Below are 23896 nucleotides of genomic sequence, written 5' to 3' on the forward strand. Positions count from 1 at the left end.
GTGCATAAGATGATATGGATCATGATATCCACACAATTTAATATAGGATCATACAAATGATGATATTCACATTCATTTATGCAATCACTGACACAGAAGACAACCAGGAGATGTTTATCTGACCAGGATAATGATGCAACTGTGCTGTCTGTAATGAACATGCGACAAGCGTTTACTGGAACAGAAAATGAATGGTCCTCTCACAGAGGCTGCAGGGGTAAACAAATGAAGATTCCTCCCTGCTTTTGAGCGTGGATGGTTACAGCTAATTCACAGAAAGACCCCATACAGTCCTACTGATATGCAGAGACCTCCCTTAGCTAGAAGCACAAGGCAGTTTAGATTTCAAATCACGCAATATTGTAAAGAAACCTAAGGGGAGAAAACTTTTTTGTGACACAGTTGAGAATCTTCCAGGAGTTTAAGGGGTTATCTCCTTAGGGCAAGTCCTACAGTACTGTACATGATGTGTCAGATTTGGGAGATGATGAAGTTTGTATCAGAAGACAGTGAACAGATGTTAGGCCGATAGAGACGCAATCCCACCCTCCTTTACACACCAAATCAAACCTCCAGATTACCCTTGACGCTCCTTTCTTTCTCCTACTCCTTCTCTCGTCCTGTCGTTCCCCCTCTCTCTCTCTCTTCCCTTCTTCTTCTTCTCCACTTCTCCTCTCTCTTTACCCCTCTCCTTCTATCTCTCTCTCTATTTCTCTCCCTCTCCTTCTCTTCCACTGTGACACAGCTGTTTTATCTCAGCTAAAACAGAGGATGCCTGTGATGCAGAGAGTACTGCTAGCTGGTTTAAACGATGCACTGAGGACCACTCATCAATGGAGAAGAACAGAGAGAGAAAATAGATCTAGAGTTCAATCCAACACACACACACACACACACACACACACACGGAGACAGTGTGGGGCCTCCATTTTGGAGAATGATTTCCTGTGTTGAGAACAGATGTCCGGCCTGGTCCAGGAAAGGCTCTGTCCCCCCCCCCCCCACACACAGTTTTACTCCCTTTAAAAATATTGCTGTGTGTGGTTGTGGAAGGGTGGAGTAATGAAAAGCACTCTCAATCAGACACAATTCCTGCTCTTTCTTGAAATCAATAAAAACTAATGTAATGGGTCTCAAATCTCTCAATCCGTTGTCGTTGCTAAGGTACAGCTGAAGTCCATCCCCCCATGACATTTCTGTCACCTTTTTTCATTTTCAAATTACTTTATTGTCTTGGATTTATGATACATTTTGATCCCCCCACCCCCAACCAAACTGTCCAACTTAATGCTATGTTTTTGTTTACAATCAGAGGCTAAAGGAACATCCACATGATGCTCTTCATTCCATATTTAGCTGGAGGCAGTCATGTTCCCTGAGGCAGCATATGTCTGTCAGATTAAGTCCTGGGGAATGGTGGGAAGCTGACCGAGTTAACATCGTCCGGTGTGTGTGTGTGGTTGTGTGTGTGTGCGTGTGCGTTTGTGTGTGTGTGAGTTAACTGAGGCTGTGCTGAGCTGTCATATATGATAATATTCATCTGCCACCCTGCCTGGGAGCTGAACTGAGGGCTGCTACACAGCCTCCCCCCACCCCACTTGCAAGCCCTCACTGCTATCCGAATGCTGCCTTTTCAGTCTCTCGCACACTGTTCTGTCTATGAGATGTACACTTCCTTCTTTCAAGAGGACAGCAAGAATATATCCAATTTCTGCATGAAATGTTGCTCCCTTTTGAAGAATTTGTGGAGTCAGACCAGCGCTCATGTTTGATTTCTGTTCTCCAATGGACCCATATTAATGAAACATTACTTTCTTAAACAGTAGGGGACACACAGACATGTTTTCCTCAGCTAGTATATCTTGCGCAATTGCTGCTCTTGGTAAAGTCTAGGCAACATATTTGAGCAAGATAACATGTTACGTGACCCAGAAGGTTATAATGAGGCACCTCTTGACTACAACCAACTGGCTGAGTCTCAGTCAACTGTCCAGGAAATACTGTGACTATCGTATCTCTAGTCACTCTGTGAGTTTTAGGGACTCTCCCTGAGTGTCCACATAATGTTGCTGCATGTCCATGACTGGCATTAGACTCAACAACAACCATGGTTGAATAGTTGTGAGAATCGGTTCATTGACAGAGAAATCAGATTGAATCTCATGGCAGTGATTCCCGGCAGGGCGGGAATATTGTGATATATTTGTAAAGAATGTGGAAAGTGATGAGTCACTAAGTCAACTGAGTTTAAGGATGAACCACCTGTCTTGTCACAAATCACAGATCTGCTATCCACATCCACACTCATTAGATCAAATCAGTGCCTTTTTACAGTAACTGGTGTGTGTTTTCTTCTTACAACGTTTAGGGGGTAGCTCATAGCTCAGACTCATCGGACATGGAAAAAGCATGCCCATCTACTCTCCAAGAACTACRGTACTCCACCGTAGTTCTAAAGCAAATGAAAACATCTGAGTACGTGTGCGTGCACCCACTACACCACACACAGTGAAGTGAATGTGATAAGCTTCCTTTCTCACAGAGGGAGGGAGAGGGTGAAACGGTCAGACGAGGGAGTGAGAGACAGAGCTGGAGGGAAAGGGAAATGTGGGGGACATCCTTCCTTCTCACAATGTGATGACCTTAGACCTAAAGTAGAGCAAGGCTGCTGGACAGGAGACCTGCTGGACAGGACACTTCCCATCCCCCTACAAACAGGAACATTCCTTCTACTGTATAATTTTATTCTGATCTGTATTTGAGATGTGTTTGCGAAACGGTACAGTACACAGTTGAGCAGGACGCATCACTGAAAGGGTGGTTACTGGTTATGGCTGAAWTTTTTCTCACTGAAAATGTCCTGATTTATAATGCAACAACAAAGAACTCTGCTGCTGGTTGATGAATGTGCTTCCATAGGTTAAACAACTCATTACAAAATACATTTCTCACACAAACAGCCTAATGATCATGTACTTTCATTAGTAGGTCTATTTTCATGCAGGCAGCCTCACAGCAAGAGCCTCTGGCTTAAATACAACAATGAGGTTGCATACACAGTAGGGAATCCTTCTGCCTCCATCATAGAAGAGCGAGATACGGTTTATGACTATAATCCATGAAGTAACCAGGGAAAGGTAAAGCTAGAGGGGGTTTGTTAGAGGAAGAACAAATAGAGATGATAAAAGTTCATTTGAGATGCAAAGACAACATTTCCGGTGCAGATTTACTGCGCTGTATATTTTCAAAGTGTTGACACAGCTGTATATGGCTTTCCAGCAGACAGCGCTGGAATAGAGAAAGTCTTTGTGGATGTGTGTATGCATATGTGTGTGTGTGCGAGCGAGCGTGTATCCTGCTGAGATGGTTGGCTTGGCTGGACAAGCTGTCATGGACTGGCAGGTATTATTCTTTGGTGACTGAGACGACCATGGTATAGGGCTTACATCGTTTTCATGCTCATCAAACCATTCAGTGACCACTCGTGCTCTGTGGATGGCAGCATTGTCATCCTATGGGGGCATAGCCATGGTAGATAAAATAATGACCTGCCCAGGATTTTTATAAATGGCCCTAACTAAGCATGATGGGATGTTATTTGCTTAATTAAATCAGGAACCACACCTGTGTGGAAGCACCTGCTTTCAATATTCTTTGTATCCCTCATTTACTCAAGTGTTTCCATATTATTTTGGCAGTTACCTGTACATTTGTAATGGATTTGGCCAGACTGATCCGTGGAGAACGGATATCAAACTAGAATGAATAAATGTTGGTCCTTGGACCATGCACGTGTTCCTCTTTTTTAATTGGCTAACGTCTCTTTCGGCCAATTAGACAGACTTTTGTCCGTGAAAATGGATGAAAGTATGGTGTTTTCAAAACAAATGGGAACTCAGAAAAAAAAGTCTAATTATGATGTCAGTGATCTGCAGGTCGGAATGTTGGCATTCTAGAAAGATGTCCGAGTTTCCGACTTGAAATTCCCGAGTTGGATGACCATTCAAAAGATTTTTCCCAGTCGGAGTTCTCAGTTGTCTTGAGCGCACTGAAGTCGGTGATTTCAGAGTTCCCAGTTGTTTTGAACGCAGCAATTGTAAGGATATGGACGTCCATATCCTTACTCACTACTGTAAATTTCTCTGGATAAAAATTTGTGAGCCATTCACACAGACTACGCTTACATAGAATTTCATAGAATTTCCATCAGAAATCCTATACCTACACGACTGTTTAGTGAGTCATTGTATAGATCAGTGAGTCATTGTATAGATCGGGTTTCCCAAAGTTGGTCCTGTGGCCATACACTACTCAGCTGGTTCAAATAATTAAAGCTTTATGATGAGTAGGTTAATTGAATCAGCTCTGTAGTGCTAGGGGGGGTGTATGACCGACTTTGGGAAACCCTGGTATAGATAGATATATTCATCATACCACACCATGATCTTTGAGAGCCAATGTAAGTGAAGTAGAAAACAGCATGCATGCATGTACACACACTCTAGGGAGGCTTCAACTGAGCTCAATTCAGCTGTTGGATGAGCTTAAAATCCAGTTCTGCTTCAAAACACTTAGTGGAAAGGAAATGCAAGAGAGCAACCACATGACCTCCACAGACTGAAATGGTCCACCCACACAGACAGTGTTGTGTTGTGAAGAAGGAATTTGGCTTGTCACCTAAAACTCTCACAAACTTTTACAGATGCACAATTGAGAGCATCCCGTCGGACAGCATCACCACCTYGTACGGCAACCGCACCACCCTCTGGAGAGCCCTGCTGTTGTGGGCGGTGCGGTTGCCGTACCAGGTGGTACCAGGTGGTCTGCACAATGCATCACCGGGGGCAAACTACCTAGCCTCTAGGACACCTACAGTACCCAATGTCACAGGAAGGCCAAAAAGATCATCAAGGACAACAACCACCAGAGCCACTGCCTGTTCACCCTTTTACCATCCAGAAGGCGAGGTCAGTACAGGTGCATCAAAGTTGGGACAGAGAGACTGAAAAATAGCTTCTATCTCAAGGCCATCAGACTGTTAAACAGCCATCACTAACATAGAGAGGCTGCTGCCTACATACAGACTTGAAATCATTGGCCACTTTAATAAATGGATCTAGTCACTTTAACAATGCCACTTTAATAATGTTTACATATCTTGCATTACTCATCTCATATGTATATGCTGTATTTTATACCATCTATTGCATCTTGCCTATTCTGCTCAGTCACTGCTCATCCATATATTGATATGTATATATTCTTATTCCATTCCTTTCCTTTACTTATATTTGTGTGTATTAGGTAGTTGTTGTGGAATTGATAAATTACTTGTTAGATATTGCTGCACTGTTGGAACTAGAAGCACAAGCATTTCGCTACACTCGCAATAACATCTGCTAACTATGTGTATGTGACCAATAACATTTTGTTGGATTTGAACTGAATAACACCATGGCAGAACGTTAAATTATCCTAAGGAATAATATCTTTACCACAATCTGTATCCATCAGAAGGTTGCACGTGCTTAATTACGTCACTTTTGTTTTGAAGCCATCTTCGTGGTGGGCTATGAACGGAGCACCTGGCTCGCGTCCGGGAGGCAACCCGATTCCAAATCGAATGCAATCGACTTTTAGCTGACGTAAAACATGCCTACACCGTTGCCCGGGCGAGATGAATCGAACTCCATCATTGACTCTTCCAGCGTTCTAAAATGTCACCCAGACAATCCATGCTCTAGCATGTTGCCAATTACTGCAATCGTGCACACATTTACATGACGATTCCCCACAGACTGTTATGCAAATTAACTTTGCGTTTTGAATACGGTAGTTGAGAGATGATTCAATAACATAATGGGAAACATAATGACCAGGTGAACAAAAACACTCAGATCCTGAGCTTGGAGAGTGAGAAAGATCTATTTTCATGATTTAACTTCTATCATTTCCACGCTAGTGTTATATACCAGGAGAAGGAGACTCCATAAATTGTGTGTTTGCTCTACTTTCTATAGCTCTAGCAGAACATTTGCTTCTGGGCTATACTGTAGTGTAGCTGATCTGCATGCTTTACATTCAGCAGCTTTCCATAGCCTTATCAGAGAAGCCTATCTATGCATCAGGATCAGAATCACCTTTATTCACCAAGTACATTTACACATACCCAGAATTTTACTTGGCGATATGGTGTTGCTAGCAATAGACGACATACAGACGCAGAAACAGACAGAAGAATTTACACAAAGTTTACATATTTTATATACAAAATAGATAGGTCGGCATAGAACTGTAGCATATGAGTGAATTTACAGTGAGGAATATAACATTTACAGTATATATATATATATATGCAGAGGTAGGGATGCTCTGTGACATAGTGCATTTAAGGTAGTGCATCTAACAGGTCGTCGTTAAAAAAAGTTACTAACACCCACTGATTCTACACAAACCCCACACAATTCCTCTTTGAGAATCTTACATGCCTCCAATGCTCCACATTTCTATTGGGACACATCTGTGTGTTAGTGCTAGTGCTGGCCCCTAGTCTGTGACAAGCATGTTTATCCTGCATTAATCCCTTCCCTCTGCTTTAACCCACCACTTAATGTTGTTGTCTATCCTATTAATGTGTCAATCGCTTCAAAATCCTCCAATAACATAATCCTTCCTGCACGATTCTGATGAGGGGTATAAACATAGAATTAGGAATTAGAATATAGAATGGACATGAACCTTCTTATGACGGTCCAGAGGTCAGCCATGTTGGTCAGGGAGTTGGTCAACCATGGTTTGCCAGTGTTGTGATAAGATATTGTGTAAAAGAATGAATATGAAGAATTTATCTGCACTGTATGTGTTTTAGCTAGCCAGACAATTTTAGAAGAAGAATTCCATTCATTTTTCAAATTAACTGCCAATATGCCAACATTCCATTCAAGCGATGCAGTCAATCCACAGCCATAGCCTGGCTCAAATCAGTTGAAGACTGAATTTAGAAAGTTGTAAATGCAACAAGTACTGATATTGTATCATATAATAACACTCAAAGCTTTCCAAGAAAACAACATCTGAGACATTCATAGTCTGTTTACATATATTTTAGAGGCTATTTATGCAGAAAATATGTAGAAAACCCATATAAACTGTATTTATAATTATATGACAGTATTTTAGATTTACTATAATTCCATTACACAATTTCTGATACATCACATGCCTTTCTTTTATTTTCCTACATAATTAAAAGCCGGAAATGCATCACCTATGAAGCGGTTGACATTCATTCCAATTAGACTGGTTTTGAATTTCTCCCTGACCAAAATTGCAGCAATTTTGGCCACATTACGGAACTTTGAGGGTTCATGACATAGCCCCTCTAGTAATATAATAAGATCTCTCTGGGTATAAATATACTGAACAAAAATATAAACGCAACATGTAAAGTGAGCTGAAATAAAAGTTCCCATACATTTTCCATACACACAAAAAGCTTATTTCTCTCAATTTATTTGCACAAATTTGTATAAATCCCTGTTAGTGAGTATTTCTCATTTTCCATGATAATCCATCCACTTGACAAGTGTGGCATATCAAAAAGCTGATTAAACAGCATGGTCATTACACAGGTGCACCTTGTGCCAGGGACAATAAAAGGCCACTCTAAAATGTGAAGTTTTGTCACACAGCACAATACCACAGATGTTTCAAGTTTTGAAGGAGTGCGCAATTGATATGCTGACTGCAGGAATACCCACCAGAGCTGTTACCAGAGAATTGAATGTTCATTCYTTTTAGAGAATTTGGCAGTATGTCCAACCAGCCTCACAACTGCAGACCAAGTGTAACCACGCCAGCCCAGGACCTCCACAGTTCTGCATACTCACGAGACCCATTGAGCATGTTTGTGATGCTCTGGATTGATGTGTACGACAGCATGTTCCAGTTCCCACCAATATCCAGCAACTTTGCACAGCCCTTGAAGAGGAGTGAGACAACATTACACAGGCCACAATCAACAGCCTGATCAATTATATGCAAAGGAAATGTGTCGCCTAATGAATTTATTTCAATTGACTGATAACTCAGTAAAATCTTTGAAATTGTTGCATATTGCCTTTATATTTTTGTTTTTTGTTCAGTGTACATGGGGATGGGGAGACAGGGTTTGAGTTATCATGGAGACACTGATTAATTAAAGATGAACTCAAGCCACTTTAATAGTTTTGTTGAGAAGGGGATAATGGGGGAGGGGTGGGGGGGAGAGAGAGAGAGAGCTCAAAATTACAGCTTAACTGGTTTTATACTGTCTTACTCAGATGTCTTACAACATGGATCCACAGTCAGCGGGGGATGAGCTCCCTTTTAATCTGTATGGTGCCATTGCCAATTTAGATAAGATGCAATTTGTCATCAATATTAATGTGGATAAACACATAATTTTTCTTAGGATAAAACACAGGACAACTATGACAAAGTTCCGGAGTGATGAAATCATATTGCATCTGGACTTGTCTTGACGGTCCCGTCTCATGATGCCTGCCTCCCTGAAATCTTTACAATATTAAATGATGAAGGAATACTGCCCTCTAACGTTAAGAACCTAAAAGTGGCTGTAGAAATATTAKATTTACCGCTAGGTGGCGTCTCTTGACAGCCCTTTGAAAATTCCTTTATCCAATCTACAGTAAACGGAAATGACTTGCATGAAATTGGAGTTACAGTTTCCGTTGTCTGAGGGCGTTTTTTCAAGTTTAGCACCAGATATTTTTTGGGTGGTGGCTGCTTGTTTTACAAGTTTAGAATTCCACCAGGTTATTGTTGAGAACACTGATTTGAAGGAATTATCCTAATTTACAAACTATCGTAACTTGGGCCCTCCAATCGAGGCTTCAAACCTTGTTTTTCCCTGTTGGGGCAACTAACGAGTGGTTTACCAGCTAACCGATAAGCTCAAATTTTAGCTAGCTAGCTGAGAGAGGCGTCAGATGCAGGCCATCAAGTGTGTTGTAGTGGGGGACGGGTAAGTTTAATCTACATTTGTCTAGTTAGCTATGTTTATAAAATGTCTTACAATATAAGTTATAATATAGAATATAAATTATAATATCAAAATTGTTTCTAGTAGCCCATAGTTTGCTTGGTACTTTGCTAGCTAACTGGTGACAACTGTTGTCACTGTTTCCAGCTAGTTAACAACACATTTGTCTGTAAACTTGTGGCATGTTGTAATTTAGTTTAGCTAGCGTAATTACTACCTACTGCTAACTGTGTTCAGCGTTCTCGTTTGCTGTTTATGGGTAGTTAAAGCAGCTGTATGCACTATTTTCTCAGACAGGGATATGCAAAAAAACAAATGTCCAATTCACACATCCGTATCAATAAGCACCCACCATATTATTAGCTATTAAATTGTGCTTAGCTAGCTAGCAATCCTTTAGGGTGGGTTGCCCAAACATGGTTTAAATTAATCTTAGATTAGACCTAATTTAGATTTTTTATATCTAGGTTTATGGCGAGCATTTTTGCCTAATTTCAGTTTGTGACAAAACAAGCAAGTATAGTGTATAGAATCATTGTACCATATAAACAGCTGTGAAATATATTTTCCATAACAAAAAATATTGTATTTTCAGCTGGTTGAAGCTGGTGAACAAAACAGAAAGTAAAAGACAAATGTAATTTAAGAATGGGCAGCATACAAATAGTGCACATAGAACAGATTTTTAGACTTGCATACAATTTTTATTTATTTATTTTATTTTACCGTTATTTTACCAGGTAAGTTGACTGAGAACACGTTKTCATTTGCAGCAACGACCTGGGGAATAGTTACAGGGGAGAGGGATGAATGAGCCAATTGTAAACTGGGGATMATTAGATGACCGTGATGGTTGAGGTCCAGATTGGGAATTTAGCCAGGACACCGGGGTTAACACCCCTACTCTTACGATAAGTGCCATGGGATCTTTAATGACCTCAGAGAGTCAGGACACCCGTTTAACGTCCCATCCGAAAGACGGCACCCTACACAGAGCAGTGTCCCCAATCACTGCCCTGGGGCATTGGGATCTTTGTTTAGACCAGAGGAAAGAGTGCCTCCTACTGGCCCTCCAACACCACTTCCAGCAGCACCTGGTCTCCCATCCAGGGACTGACCAGGACCAACCCTGCTTAGCTTCAGAAGCAAGCCAGCAGTGGTATGCAGGGTGGTATGCTGCTGGCGTGAGAATGACATCTATAACTCACATCTATATACATTTGGTCAGATCGCCCAAATAGTTACATACTGCAGCTTTAACTTTTTGTGAGTTGTATATGTGAGTTGTATATGTGTCATTCGCACGATTTGCCAATATATCCTCCAAACACCGGCTTCTCGGGCATTACTTAATTAAATAACTAAACTGATTAGTGACACGTGTCATAATACATTCAACATGTTCAAATTTTATTTATATGGAAACAAACCAGCACTGGTCATTACTAGATCGCTAGCAAAGTGAGTTTTCGGGCTAAATTATGAATTATTTTGTGAAATTAGTTACCTGGCTAGTTGAGTTTTACAAACAGGATAAGCCACAGGACCTGAAATTGTTAATCACACTGAAAATACAGCACATACACTGACATGATCAACTTAAACATCCTCCAGTGGCCGTTTAGATTTAATCCCTAACCTACTTTTACATTTGACTTTAAAACAGTGGAGCAACAAGATTACATTTGAGTTTTGTTTATAAGAAGGATTACAGTTAACTAGGATTCATTTAAGCCTACTGAGTGGCACAGTGGTCTAAGGCACCGCATCGCAGTGCTAGCTGTGCCACTAGAGATTCTGGGTTCGAGCCCAGGCTCTTTCGCAGCCGCCGCGACTGGGAGACCCATGTGGCGGGGCACAATTGGCCCAGTGTCGTCCGGGTTAGGGGAGGGTTTGACCACCAGGGATATCCTTGTCCCATTGCGCACTAGCGACTACTGTGGCAGGCCGGGCACAGTGCATGCTGACACGGTCGCCAGGTTTCCTTCGACACACTGGTGCGGCTGGCTTCCAGGTTAAGTGGGCATTGTGTCAAGAAGCAGTGTGGCTTGGTTGGGTTGTTTCGGAGGATGCGCGCCTCTATGCCTTCGCCTCTCCCGAGTCTGTACTGGAGTTTCAGTGATGATCCAAGACTGTAACACAAAATTGGGGGGGAAATGGGGATTAATTTAAAACTAGGTTTCAAGTTTGGTGCAACAAGATTTATAGATAAACCTTGATTTAACCCAGTTTAAGAGTATCCATGATGGTGCAACCCAACCTAAGTGTCTGCTGCATGTTCTTATTGAGCTACACCATCCAACCTTATTTAGGACATTGTGATTGGGACTCAAATTTGTCATTCTGCAGACATTATTCAGTTTAACTCATTGTCTCAAGTTTGCCAGTTACACCCCGTTCAAGTTCTCCTTTCAGTTTTGAAATTGACAAAAACAAAACTGAAGGCAGGTGGCTTATTTCTCCTCTTCATTCCTCCATCTCTCTATGCTTCTCTCCTCCAGAGCTGTGGGTAAAACATGCCTGCTCATCAGCTACACAACCAACGCCTTCCCTGGAGAGTACATCCCCACAGTGTAAGTACACTCTCACTCTATCCCCCCACTCCCTCATTGTAGCAGGTGCCCCACACTAGAAACATAGAATGTCAACATTAACATTCAGCACTGTTATATTTTATAGTCAGATGTGGTTTTTAAAAACTTTTTACTGATGATCAGGAAATTCTGTATTTGGCCTGTCGAATCATTGAAATTAACTCGTTGACTTTATTTCTTGGTGGTGTGCTGATCACATCCATTGATGTCAATGTGGTGTATCTCTCTCTAGCTTTGACAACTACTCTGCCAATGTGATGGTAGATGGGAAACCAGTGAATCTGGGTCTATGGGATACAGCAGGACAGGAYGACTACGACAGACTCAGACCACTGTCCTATCCACAGACGGTAAAACAACAGGATAAATGTACTGTGTCCTCTAGGTCACTAGTGTCAGCAAAGAAGATAGTCAAGCGACTTTACTGCGTCTCAAAGTATCAAACAAATTTTCAGACGTTTCTATGGGCACAGCCAAACAACGGAAGTGATGGGTTTCGACTTTCGCTTTACTCCCTTACTGCAGTGTGCCAGTTCGCCGGTTGCAAACGTGGTGGGGTAAATTATTTGGAGTCAATTTATAGAGCATAAAAGTAAAGTAAACAAGTTTTAATTTTATATTTATTTCCTTCAAGTTCGCTAACGTTAGCTAGACCTACTAGTAGTACTGTTGTGATAACGTTAGTTGTGTCAGAGTTAAGGGCCATCCACAAAGCCAATAACGATAAACTATAGGCTACATAACTATAAAACCTTGGTGAGCATCCACACTAGGGGAAGGTTTATCGTTCTACAGTCCTACAGATGTCAATCAACTGATCAACGCATTGTTCTGCCTATTAAAAAATGGTAACTCGACCATTCTGTAATTTCAGGGTGTGTTCATTGTCATAGTGACAACTGCAAATAATACTTCAGTGTACATGTAGACCTAATAAAAAATAATATAGTAACTAATATTTTAAATGTAGCAATTCATCAACAAACGCTGTTGAGCATGCACATTTTTTACAGCATGTCATTGGCATGTTCCTCAAGTGGTTTGCAAGTGATTTAAGATTTTCTAATGGTTGTCAATTCCTTTCGGTTGTCTTTTTCGCTGTGCTCATCTGTCTGTCCTATGCAACTATTTGCGATGCGTCAGTGTAACAATGTTATCATAACCGGTCGAATGTGATCACTCCAACGCGCTTTCTCACCTCAACTGTAGGCCTGTTTTACATTCAGCAATTGAATGTTATAGGCTGTTAAGCCTAGTATAAAAAGAAATATCAAGATAAATATTTTATAGCTTTTTTTCCTGGGATTTCACGAGAAGAGGAATGGCTATCGTGGAGAGGCTTGCGTAGCCTATAGCCTGAACAGCTGGAAAAGAGAGGCTAGTGATGTCTGATGTGTAGCTGAAGTAAGAAGCGAGATATTAGGCCATTCATTAGTTAAATATTAGGGCTTTAGGCTAAATAATTACCAGTCAAAGCGCAAGAAAAATAAGTTTACAGATTATGAAATGTCAGATCTGTGGGTTCCTCCAGGCTACGCTCTGTTCCCCGCGAATGCAAAGCTCCACTATTGATTAGGGCTACGTTTTTAGACAAGACAATTATTCTACCTGTGCTACAACAGTGCAATGAGGAATTCATTTTTGTTATCAAGTCAGTACACAATTATTGTCTATAGGCTGTAAACTACAGTGATGTAGGCTAATTTGAATAAACGCTCAAACGTCCTGTTTTGTTTCATGCCGAAATAACTGCATACAGCCTAGGCCTGATTATGCAACCATTTGGATCAGTTGGGGTCCATTCTCGACAATTTAGAATGGCTAGAAAGGTACATTAGCAGGCGACTCATATGGTGTATTTTGGCAGGATGTAGCCTATCGGTGTTAAGATGGGCCTACAAGGAAAATACGGACTTCTCCTTTCCAACTCCGTGTGTTCTTAATGCTGTAGCTTATTTTACATTCAGCGAGCAAGTGTGCATCTCTTTTCCAATAGGCTATTAGTAAAGAAAATAGCCTATAGTCTAAGTTAGAAGCCCTTAATTCATCAMRTCAATGTTAGGCTTCATACTGCAGTGAATATATCCAGTCAATTTACACAGGGAAAGAAAACATAGTTATCAGATAAGGAAATCATAGGTAGCCTACACTGTGCGGTCCCGAGGCTGCGCTCCCAGTCCCCGGGCACGCAGCTCGAAAAGCTACCTTATGGATTCAGTTTTTTTAGGGACCAGAAATGTATCCAATCTAGGCTACAACAATGTAATGAATAATTTTCTTGTTTTCAAGTAAGTATAAAACTCTAGACTGCAAACTGCTGTGAATTGCCATTGTTATTTCAATAACTACTCAAAAGCCTGGCGTTTTGCATGCATATTCATTTAGAAAAATAACTGCATCTAGACTGCCTTATTGGGCAATCATTTGGATCAGTTATGGGTCTTTTCTCTGCAGTTTAGCCTACAAGGTCCAGGCACATTAGCAGGCCAGTAATATGGTGTATTTTGTCAGGATGTATCGGCTAACAGAAACATGCTAATGCAGGGATTTCTAGTGGCGCGCATATGGATTATCATAATAGGTGAGCACAGTTGAAGTTGTTTCTGTATTTTAAAATTGCTGTCAGCTCTGCATAAAGAATCAATCCCTACAACATTGTGAGTAATATAACAAGTTATTCAGGGCGTTAGGGAAAGGCGTATTGCATTGTTTCCAACATTGAGCGTTTATATTTGTGTTGCCAACATTGAGCATTTTATATTCGGCGTATTGTGTTGCCAACATTGAGCGTTTCTTATGGCTCAGAGGTCTGTATGAGGAGGAGAGTACAGCCTGCTTTCCACAGTACTAAAACAATGTCTGGAGCAGACATTAAGGAAGTGAATGAGTGCTCTGTTTGCCCCACATTCTGGGCTCTGACTCCTCCCGGCAATTGAGTGTTCAGGGAAACTTTGTCCTCCTAGATAACAGTAAAGTTGTATCGCAGTGAATTGAGGACGTTCATGAACTCTGTTGTCTGTGTCATGTATGTTTTTTTTGTACCATTCATAGCTACAAAACATTCATCTCCATAAATTGTAACCGTCAATTTTTCATGGTTGATCTTGTAATGCTGTACTCGTATGACCAAATAAACAATGCTGGTTGTTTCCTCCCCAACAGGATGTGTTTTTGATCTGTTTCTCTCTGGTGAGTCCTGCCTCCTTTGAAAACGTCCGTGCCAAGGTGAGTCATAGTCTCCGCTTTGTTTCTGTTTAGTTTTTCTGTTAAGCATTAAGTTATCAACATGGTCATTGCTTGACAGGGTGGATTTTATCCACATTCTCAAAACAACRGATGTATGGACTTGATAGATAGGCCTCTAGTCTAAAGTAACATCCTGATCCTATCCTGACTGTCTTGGCCCTGTCCTCCATAGTGGTACCCAGAGGTGAGACACCACTGCCCCAATACCCCAATCATCCTGGTGGGCACCAAGCTGGATCTGAGAGATGACAAGGACACCATCGAGAAGCTGAAGGAGAAGAAACTCACCCCCATCACCTACCCCCAGGGCCTGGCCATGGCAAAAGAGATTGGTTAGTATACTAATAGTACTTTAGTGTCCTGTCTAGGGAGTGTACTTGTACATCAAGCTGCCTCAAGCTACAGAAATAACAAATAACAGATATGAGCTGTTCTGGCTCGGACAAGGCTTACTTCTTAGTAAGCCTTGAGAGCCCGGTATCCCGGACGTAGAGACTACACAGCAAGGTCAATGGAGTTTCTCCATAGCTTCATTTGCATCCGGATGGGGTAGTCTTATCTATTATTCAATTCAGGATTTTAATGAATGAAATCCCCATTTGCTGTGACGTTGAATGCCGGTCTGTCTCCCCTCTACAGGAGCAGTAAAGTACCTGGAATGCTCAGCCTTGACACAGCGTGGCCTTAAGACAGTGTTTGACGAAGCCATCCGGGCGGTCTTGTGTCCCCCGCCCGTCAAGAAGAGGAAGAGAAAGTGTTCACTACTCTAAACGCCGCAGACAGGAAGTAGGAAGTCACACTGCAGTCTGAGCTCACCTATTGATTGGGGGGGAGGAAGAAGAGGGTGGGGGAGTGTCTTAAGAGGGAGGATTCTACAGATGTCATTTTTTTTTCTCGGATTGTAATTAGTACATAGTACTTAAATATGATTTTTATTATACAAATCCTAGAATTAGAGCTTTGTGAAATTCCTGCTGCCTTCTAAAAAATAATAACTTTTTTATGTCCCTGGAAGATAATACTAATTGCTCTTTTCAATTTCAGTCTCTTTCCACTCTTCTCGAGTCCATATTGTTTGTTTACAGACTTCAATTGAGTAGAATTGAGGTGTTGCCAAAATTCCTACCGCATATAACGGCCATCACTTTCTTGTAGCTCCATGTACACTAAATATAATGATTTCTTCTTGTTTTTTTGTTTTGTACCATATGTGCGACCATAATTAGCAAAACCTTAAAATATCCTTTAAATGGTTCAAGAGAAATTGAAGTAAACTCAAAAAAAAGYAAAAAAAAGCAGTGTTGTAGTATGTTCTATAATCATACTTTATGTAGATCAAGTGAATTTAGATCAATTGTTTCTCGTCAGGTAGATTTTATCTATGCATCAAAAACATCGTCAAAATACCTGTCAATAATGGATAATAGCTATCACTTTATACCTAGGTGGATTAAATGCTTATTAGATCAATCTAAATATCAATTTACAGTACTTGGTGCTCCCCCTTGATCTGATAAAATAGTATTTTACATTCTACAGGTGTCTATACGGATGCACCTGAACAGGTGAAAAGGAGAACCTGTTAGTCAGAAAGTGGATGGAGAATGGTTCTTTATCAGACCAATTTAGATGGATCACTCTTGTTGGATTAAACAACAGTTTCACAAACTGTGTTTTCTGTACATAAACACAAAATACATCCATTGTACGAGTATTGTCAGTAATGGAACTGTACTGTGTAGTCTGCCAGATTTACACTCCAAACACCTGCGTGTGTCAACCTTTTTGTTATAGGCCTTCTTTGTTATAAGGTAGAATTCAACCTCATTCCCTTTAAGAACGTATTCTGTCAGCAGTTGCCATCTATCCAGTCCTTTACAGAAGGTCTAGTTCTAGTGTGAAGAATGTGGACTTTGTTTGCTACTCGAAACAGTTGTGAACTCATTTTAACATTAAGCTTTATCATCACTAACATCATGATGCTATGTAAACGTTACTGTGTTGTTTTGTCATCAGAGCTACCTATTACTAGTCTGGGTACCAGTCTTTCTAGCTAACATTCCACTCCTTGCAACTCCTTTCATTTGGCCAATGGCAGGAATGTAATAGCTGAACAGGGACTACATCCAGGCTAACCTATTACTGTATCACTAAAAACTATGAGCAATTTAAAATAATTCAGAAGAAGTTGTAACTGACCATGTCTTTGTCTGTTATACTGTAGCTTCTAATTGCTGTATTTAAAATATACAGTAGTTCGGTGATATACCTACCAGTGACATTTCAAAGTACTCTTTTTTTATTTGAACTGAGTGAGGCTGTTCTGAGCTATTACCAGTGTTAACAGCACAATGAAAGAAATGATACACTTGATTTTTCTTTGGCTAAATGTGGTTTTATTTTGACATGATAATAGTAGTTAATCTGCTGAATTTTWAAAAAAAGCCAATAAATTCATTTTAAATCTCTGTCAGTTTTTTTTTACTTTCTGTTTGGCAGATGTAGGAATGTGCTTAAACTCCCACTATCTTTCCACCTACTRCCTTTTAATATAGAACTGGTGGGAATGTAAGTGATCACATCCATGGCCATCCCATTATCCTCAGGTCTTCAGTGTTTGTTCTTCCACTGTTCAAACACAAGCTTGGCAGAGACTGCATCTTGAATCCCCATTCCTGTTGTATACAAACGGGGTCAATAAAACTATGGAAAAAGTACAATGGAGGAACATGTTACAGGATTTGAATAGAGGATAAAGACAATCTACCAAGGGATTTGAACACAGTGGTCTTCTCTCTAAGGGCAGGTCTTGTTCCATTGAGAACCTCTCCAAGCTCTGCAAACACTTTGGCCTGGAGATTAAGTATTCATTAGCACACCAAATCATGTTAAACATGTTTATCCTTTAATTGGGATTACCCACTTGTATAACTTCCATAAACTAAGATTGCATTCAGTAGGCACAGCCAGAAGAAACCCATATTCAGAATACCAATAGTCTCACAACCTACCCCAGACAGGATGATGTCTCCTGACTCTGCTACAGCTCCCTCTCTGCTGTCCACATACACCTCAGCCTGCCTCATCAACACATCATCCAGCTCCCTCCAGTCTGGCCTGCAGGCTCCCACAGCTGATGCGCGCACACACACACACACACAGCAATGATACATTACATTAAGACCAAAGAGAGATGTCCTGTCTTTCTGATGTCCTGCACAAGCGACATGACTCTGAATTCATTATTTTAGGAGATTTAAACTGGGACGTGCTTACATCTGTATCGGACTCTTTTAAATAACTGTCTGAATCTCGCTCTAATTAATGCGCCTACAAGACCGAATCCCAGAGCACCTAACAAATCAACGCTATTGGACATTATTCTAACGAATACCCCTCACAAATACACATCGACTGGGATATTCTGTAATGATGTCAGTGATCACTGTGCAATTGCTTGTGTTAGAAATACAAAAATGACCAAAGCCAAATCCCATTATATTTTTAAAAGACATTTTAGACAGTTTGATGAGCAAGCGTTCTTACATGATCTGTACCATAATATTGACAGAGTAAGTCTGATTCCCGATGTTGACACTGCCTGGGACTATTTTTATATGAAATTTGTGTCGATTTGCGATAAGCATGCCCGTGAAGAAATTTAGAATCAGTGGAAGGGACAATCCCTGTTTTTCAGATATCTTGGCAGAAATAATTAGAAAGAMAAATGTATTTTGGGCTCAAGCTAGACATACAAATGSTCCTGTTGACTGGGCCTCCTTCAGAGTGCAAAGAAACAAATGCACAGGATTGACCAGGAAGTCCAAATCAGATTACTATTTAAATGCAGTCACAGAGAGCCTAAACAACCCTACCAAGTTCTGGAAGCTAATCAAATCAGTGTCAGGTTCTAATGTATCCTCTGGCCTTCCTGACCATTTAATGATGGATTCTAATGAAGTGAAGGATAAAGCCAATATTTTAGGGTTTTTTAACAAGCACTTCATATCTGCTGGTTCAGTTTTTGCTAATGGTGAGGCCCAGGCCTCTAATGTAAGCTCTGTTACAGTCAACTATGATATAGGCCCTCATGTGAACCATTTTAACGTTGAGCCTGTTTTTTATACTGAGGTCTATATAGCACTAAAGGCTATAGACACTAAAAAGTCTGCAGGTCCAGACAACCTGGATCCCTACCTCTTAAAGATAGCAGCTGGAATTATTACTGAACCTGTGGCTCACATGTTTAACTTGAGTSTCTTGACCAATTCCATACCAGCATTTGGAAATCAGCTTACGYTATGTCCTCCCACTGCTAAAGGGTGGAGATCCCTCAGATGCCAATAACAATCGTCCTATCTCCAAACTCCCTATCCTGGCCAAAGTCTATGAATCCCTAGTGAACTCACAGTTAAACGTTTTAATTGAGAAGAACATACTGAGCGGGGTTCAATCTGGCTTTAGATCGGGGCACAGCACCAKAACTGCAGCTYTGGCAAARMACATCATTWATGCACTTGATAAAAAGCAARATTGRGCTGRTCTGTTTGTGGATTTATCAAAGGCCTTTGATTCAGTTGACCATGAATTGTTGCTAGCTAGACTCAGAAACACTGGTCTTAGTGAAGGGGCAGTAAATTGGTTTAGGAACTAATGTGTATATACTGACAATCACAAGTCTGGCTTTCTTGAGATTAATAGAGGTGTGCCCCAGGGTTCCATTTTAGCTCCTGTGTTGTTCTCAATTTTTATTAATGATTTGGGAAATGGGATGCAACCAGCAAAGTTACATCTATATGCAGATGATACAGTCATATATTCATGTGCTCCTTCTCTGGTTCAGGCTGTTGAAGAGCTCCAGACTGCTTTTCAGTCACTGCAGGCCTGCCTTTATGGCCTCAAACTGGTCTTGAATYTAKAYAAAATGWAATTCATMACCTTTACCAGAGCTKGKACTCWGCCAGAGAASGTTAGCATTGTCACATCTGGTGGCTTATCCATTGAAAAAATGTCATCCTACAAATACCTAGGTATTTGGTTGGATGACAAGTTGTCCTTCAAAGTTCATGTGGATAATCTTGTGASYAAGRTTAWATTGAAATTGYGTTTTWATTTTRGTAATAAGGCTTGCTTCCCYCTTATGGCTAGAAWGAKGCTTGTTCAGGKCACTTTTCTCMCTGTAATTGATTATGGTGACTTGTTGTATATGCATGCAACCTCCTCCGTCTTACAGAGACTGGACTSTGRTTYTCATGCATCCTTGCACTTTATTACAAATGCCAAGTCACTCACCCACCATTGCACATTGTACCAAATGGTAGGTTGGACCTCACTTTATATGTGCAGAAAGATACATTTGTATGTGTTCATCTACTTTTGGGTAAACTCCCTCTTTACCTCCTGTAGTCTGGTCTCCTTCACCACCAGCAGTTACCATACCCGGTCTGCTAGGTGGTTGCTACTTAAAGTCCCCAGGACATTCACAGTATTAGGCAAGACTGCCTTCTTTTCTTGTGCACCATACACATGGAATAATCTACAATCCATGATTCATCTAGATATGTTAATGCCACTGAATGAATTTAAAATATTGATGGGAGACTGTTACGGAGGAGTGTAAATGCTTTTTTTAGTCTGGATCATGTTGTTGTATTGTATTGTTGTATGTTTTAATTCTGTAACATTTTAATTGTTGCTGCCTTTTTGGCCAGGTCTCCCCTGAAAAAGAGTCTCTGGGTCTCAATGGGCTTTTCCTGGTTAAATAAAGGTTAAATAAAAAATGTAATATACATGTTATCTTCACACATCAAAGTCTTAAGGCATGGCACTATTATATTCAGTCAGGAGTCTCCTCACCTGCTACATGGGCACCTGGCTTGACCCACTGGCCAAAGAGCACTGGTTCACTGGCCCCAGTCACAGTGACTATGACGTCTGCACCGTTCACTGCCTCCTCCACTGACTCCCATACTGTAACGTGACCCTGGGTGGACTGGGCAAACCTCTCCGCCGTCTCTTTCCTCCTGCTCCACACGCGGACCTGTAATGACGTGATCCCTCAATGGCCTTTCATATTTTCTCATGACCCACAAGATATTTCTAACCAGAACCCAGTCTTATGTCTGGAGGATATAGCCACAACACACCAGTYGATCTCTCTAATCACCCATTCAGAAACACAGAATCACTCTGGTACCTCTTTAAAGGAGAAGGTTTCTGTGAAGACGTTGTAGTGGCTGAGGGCCTGATGGCCAGCTCCCAGTATGGTCAACACCTCCGACTTGGCTGGCATCAACAGCTGGACAGTTCCAAGGAGGGTTCCAAACATTCCAACGTTAGAACAGCACAATGTTATTGACAGGTAGCGAGGAATCACCAATAAAGAAAGAGTGTATGCATGCCCGCCTAGGCCACATAGAGAGGGCCTTACTTTGGCAGAAATAGCAGACACTGCTGCTGTCCTTTTGGCTGTGATGACCTCTCCATCCATGACCTGCAGATGTCAACCACACAGACAGATGTTATTACTGAACTGACCTCTATTATAWCCAGCTGTGCTAAATCCTTGAAGTATTTAACTCTGCTTGTATTGCTGATCACAAATGATAAATACCATCTAATGGCCACTGTTCAATGATCAATAGGCATACTCACAGCTTTGACGTTCCCATACTCAGGATCAAACAGCAACACTGTGGCTTGAGTTGATGGCAGAGTTGACCCACTCTCCCTCTTGTAGAAACACACCAATTTTGTGCACAGAATGTCTTCATGCACCAAATACGCAGGCATCAGCCCCAGGAATCTGTCCGGAACATTTTTGGAACAGTATTGTTACTAAATTACCGACCAATGATAAATAGGGGAATGAATAAACATACCCATTGTATTTTTGTAACGGGACCGTAGTACGAACGGGCTGGATCACTTCTGCGCTGTCCAGTTTGGAAAACTTCCCCAGTGCTACTTCAAGTCGTGGGATCAAATCTTTATAATGCAACAAACCTTCAACCTCATCTTGTCGTATAAGAACGGGTGGCTCAGCCATGGTGGCTAAAGACTTTGCTCAACTCAAGCGTGCAGACAGTTTATGATCAGTGATGCGAGTCCAAAAGTTCAACTTTGTTGAAATGTGACCTCGGTATTGGGTAAATTATTCCAGCTCCGACGCTGCGTTCAAGACACCAAATGGTTGCGTGAACGCTCTGATATGTTCRAAAAACACCCTACAGAAGATCAAATGGGCACATATTGATTCTGCCAAGGCAGTTTGAGGTGCCCTTCATAAAGTATAATATTTTTTACCCTTGCTGTTCCACAACAGAACTAGAAAAATGTAAGTTTATCAATGATAAGATACTGTTCATAACGAACTAACAATTTTGTTGTTGGTTCATCCCTCCATCAAAAGTACTCAACTAATTTAACTTGAATACAGTATTATGTTATACTGTAATAGTCTTATGGCACTTACAAAATGGAACACAAATTTAATAATGAATACAGTATTATGTTATACTGTAATAGTCTTATGGCACTTACAAAATGGAACACAATTACATATCACACATTATTAAAAAGAAATGTTTTATTATCACAAAACAAAAGAGTCAATTACATAACATAGTACACAGAAATGAATCATTTTCTTTGCATGTCCCTGACAAAATACAATGCATCTTCCAAAGACAATTCAACTATCCAAAAGAAGACATTATTAAATTGCCTGATATAGTCCTTCAGACTATCCAATACAATAGAGAGCAGAGCAGCAACCAGATCAGACCAGCAGTCTCTCAATGGCCATCTGGGTAGACTGGATCTGGGGCTTCAGCTGAGAGCCCTCCTTGATGGTGATTGAGGTGGCGATGACGGGGCGGGAGACCCCACAGGCACGACCCAGGGCCTGCTTAGAGCGCACAAACACGTAGGGGACATTCTTGTCCTCGCAGAGCAGTGGCAGGTGGAGGATGATCTCCAGTGGCTCAGCATCAGCAGCCATCACAATGAACTCAGAGATACCACGGTTCAATGTCTTGGTGGCTGGAAGAGGGCAGATAAGATTTAAGGGTTAGTGATATATGTCTTTGATAGATTAGAATTCCATAGATAACTTTTGTAGTGTTTCAAGTGGTAATCTGAGCAGGATTTGAACCAGCTAATCTGTGGTCAGAGACCAAGCACACTCAACCTCATGTACTGTGCAATTGGGGCAGATGTCTTAGAAGCTGGTATAATGCTGCTTGCAGGAAGGAGTATATTTCCAGTACATTACTGATATATTATCAATTGGGTATTCATCAATGTCAGATTCTCACCCTCATTGGCCCCTTTCCTCAACTGTTTGTAGTTAGATGCTTGCTGCACAAGGTCCAGGATGGTTTTGGAAAGTGTGGCGTCGGCCAGGGGGTAGGCCTTGGGATTCACTTCGGCTTCAGTCTGAGAACAAACACAAAAACTGTTAGAAGATGTAGAGACTAGATGAGAACGAAATAACGTTATCCTTATCAATTAGGTAACGTTAGCTAGCTACGTTATTACCGGTATTCAGGTAGTTAGCTAACGGTAGCTAGAAATGCTAACTGAAGCGGTTCATTGAAACACTCACCATGCTTACTTCCGTTAATTTCTGATATTTCTCCTCTCGGCGAATGCTTCACGGAGGACTATACGTCTGTGTAGCTAAAATAGCTTGTTTATGTAGCTAAAATAGCTTGTTTAGATTCTCGAAAGCTAGAGGAACTTCAACACGCAGCTACTCTAACAGCACGTGTTTAGGACTGAGCGTTGAACGCATGGGGGCTTTGGTTGCTAAACTGGGCAGGAAGTGAATTGTTTGACCCGCCCATGTTCTTCTTTTTGCTTCGTTTTGTTACCAGTTATTTGCAATTATTGCATGTTGTGCATTTTCACAAAATGTGGACAATATTTGTAGAATCCTGCAGGGTAGATAAAAAGTAATTTAGCACATTTAAAACAGTGGTGGCAAATACACTTGTTAGTGCACGTTTTA

General features: G+C 41.0%; 3 protein-coding genes across 3 annotated transcripts; 1 reads left to right on the forward strand and 2 right to left on the reverse strand.

Moving 5' to 3' along the window:
• Positions 1-8725: 8725 nt before the first annotated feature.
• LOC111967957 (ras-related C3 botulinum toxin substrate 1) lies at positions 8726-16287 on the forward strand. The gene is made up of 6 exons (XM_023993421.2): positions 8726-9025; positions 11545-11616; positions 11870-11987; positions 14800-14862; positions 15056-15215; positions 15523-16287. Exons 1-6 carry the CDS (start codon positions 8991-8993, stop codon positions 15651-15653), a joined length of 579 nt encoding a protein of 192 aa, XP_023849189.1. The 5' UTR covers positions 8726-8990; the 3' UTR covers positions 15654-16287.
• Positions 16288-17258: 971 nt separating this feature from the next.
• On the reverse strand, positions 17259-22024 carry crym (crystallin, mu). Its single transcript, XM_023993420.2, has 8 exons — positions 21765-22024; positions 21538-21688; positions 21314-21376; positions 21080-21181; positions 20740-20923; positions 17895-18016; positions 17651-17735; positions 17259-17558 (listed from the first exon to the last, which is right to left on the reverse strand). The coding sequence occupies exons 1-8, from the start codon at positions 21929-21931 to the stop codon at positions 17494-17496; spliced, it is 939 nt and encodes a 312-aa protein (XP_023849188.1). The 5' UTR covers positions 21932-22024; the 3' UTR covers positions 17259-17493.
• Positions 22025-22449: 425 nt separating this feature from the next.
• On the reverse strand, positions 22450-23766 carry snu13b (SNU13 homolog, small nuclear ribonucleoprotein b (U4/U6.U5)). Its single transcript, XM_023993422.3, has 3 exons — positions 23492-23766; positions 23202-23322; positions 22450-22926 (listed from the first exon to the last, which is right to left on the reverse strand). Exons 1-3 carry the CDS (start codon positions 23492-23494, stop codon positions 22664-22666), a joined length of 387 nt encoding a protein of 128 aa, XP_023849190.1. The 5' UTR covers positions 23495-23766; the 3' UTR covers positions 22450-22663.
• Between the last annotated feature and the right edge of the window lie 130 nt (positions 23767-23896).

The sequence above is a fragment of the Salvelinus sp. IW2-2015 genome, linkage group LG8 (assembly GCF_002910315.2).
Source record: "Salvelinus sp. IW2-2015 linkage group LG8, ASM291031v2, whole genome shotgun sequence".
NCBI classification, from domain to species: Eukaryota; Metazoa; Chordata; class Actinopteri; order Salmoniformes; family Salmonidae; genus Salvelinus; species Salvelinus sp. IW2-2015.

Excerpts from the sequence above, each read along its gene's own strand:
- crym (XM_023993420.2), bottom strand. The coding sequence starts at position 21,931 with ATGGCTGAGCCACCCGTTCTTATACGACAAGATGAGGTTGAAGGTTTG. Across the intron at positions 21,689-21,764 it reads CCGTTACAAAAATACAATGG|ATTCCTGGGGCTGATGCCTG; the intron begins GTATGTTTATTC and ends TGTTCCGGACAG. Across the intron at positions 18,017-20,739 it reads GCCAGGTGCCCATGTAGCAG|CTGTGGGAGCCTGCAGGCCA; the intron begins GTGAGGAGACTC and ends TGCGCGCATCAG.
- snu13b (XM_023993422.3), bottom strand. Across the intron at positions 22,927-23,201 it reads GAGGAAAGGGGCCAATGAGG|CCACCAAGACATTGAACCGT; the intron begins GTGAGAATCTGA and ends GCCCTCTTCCAG.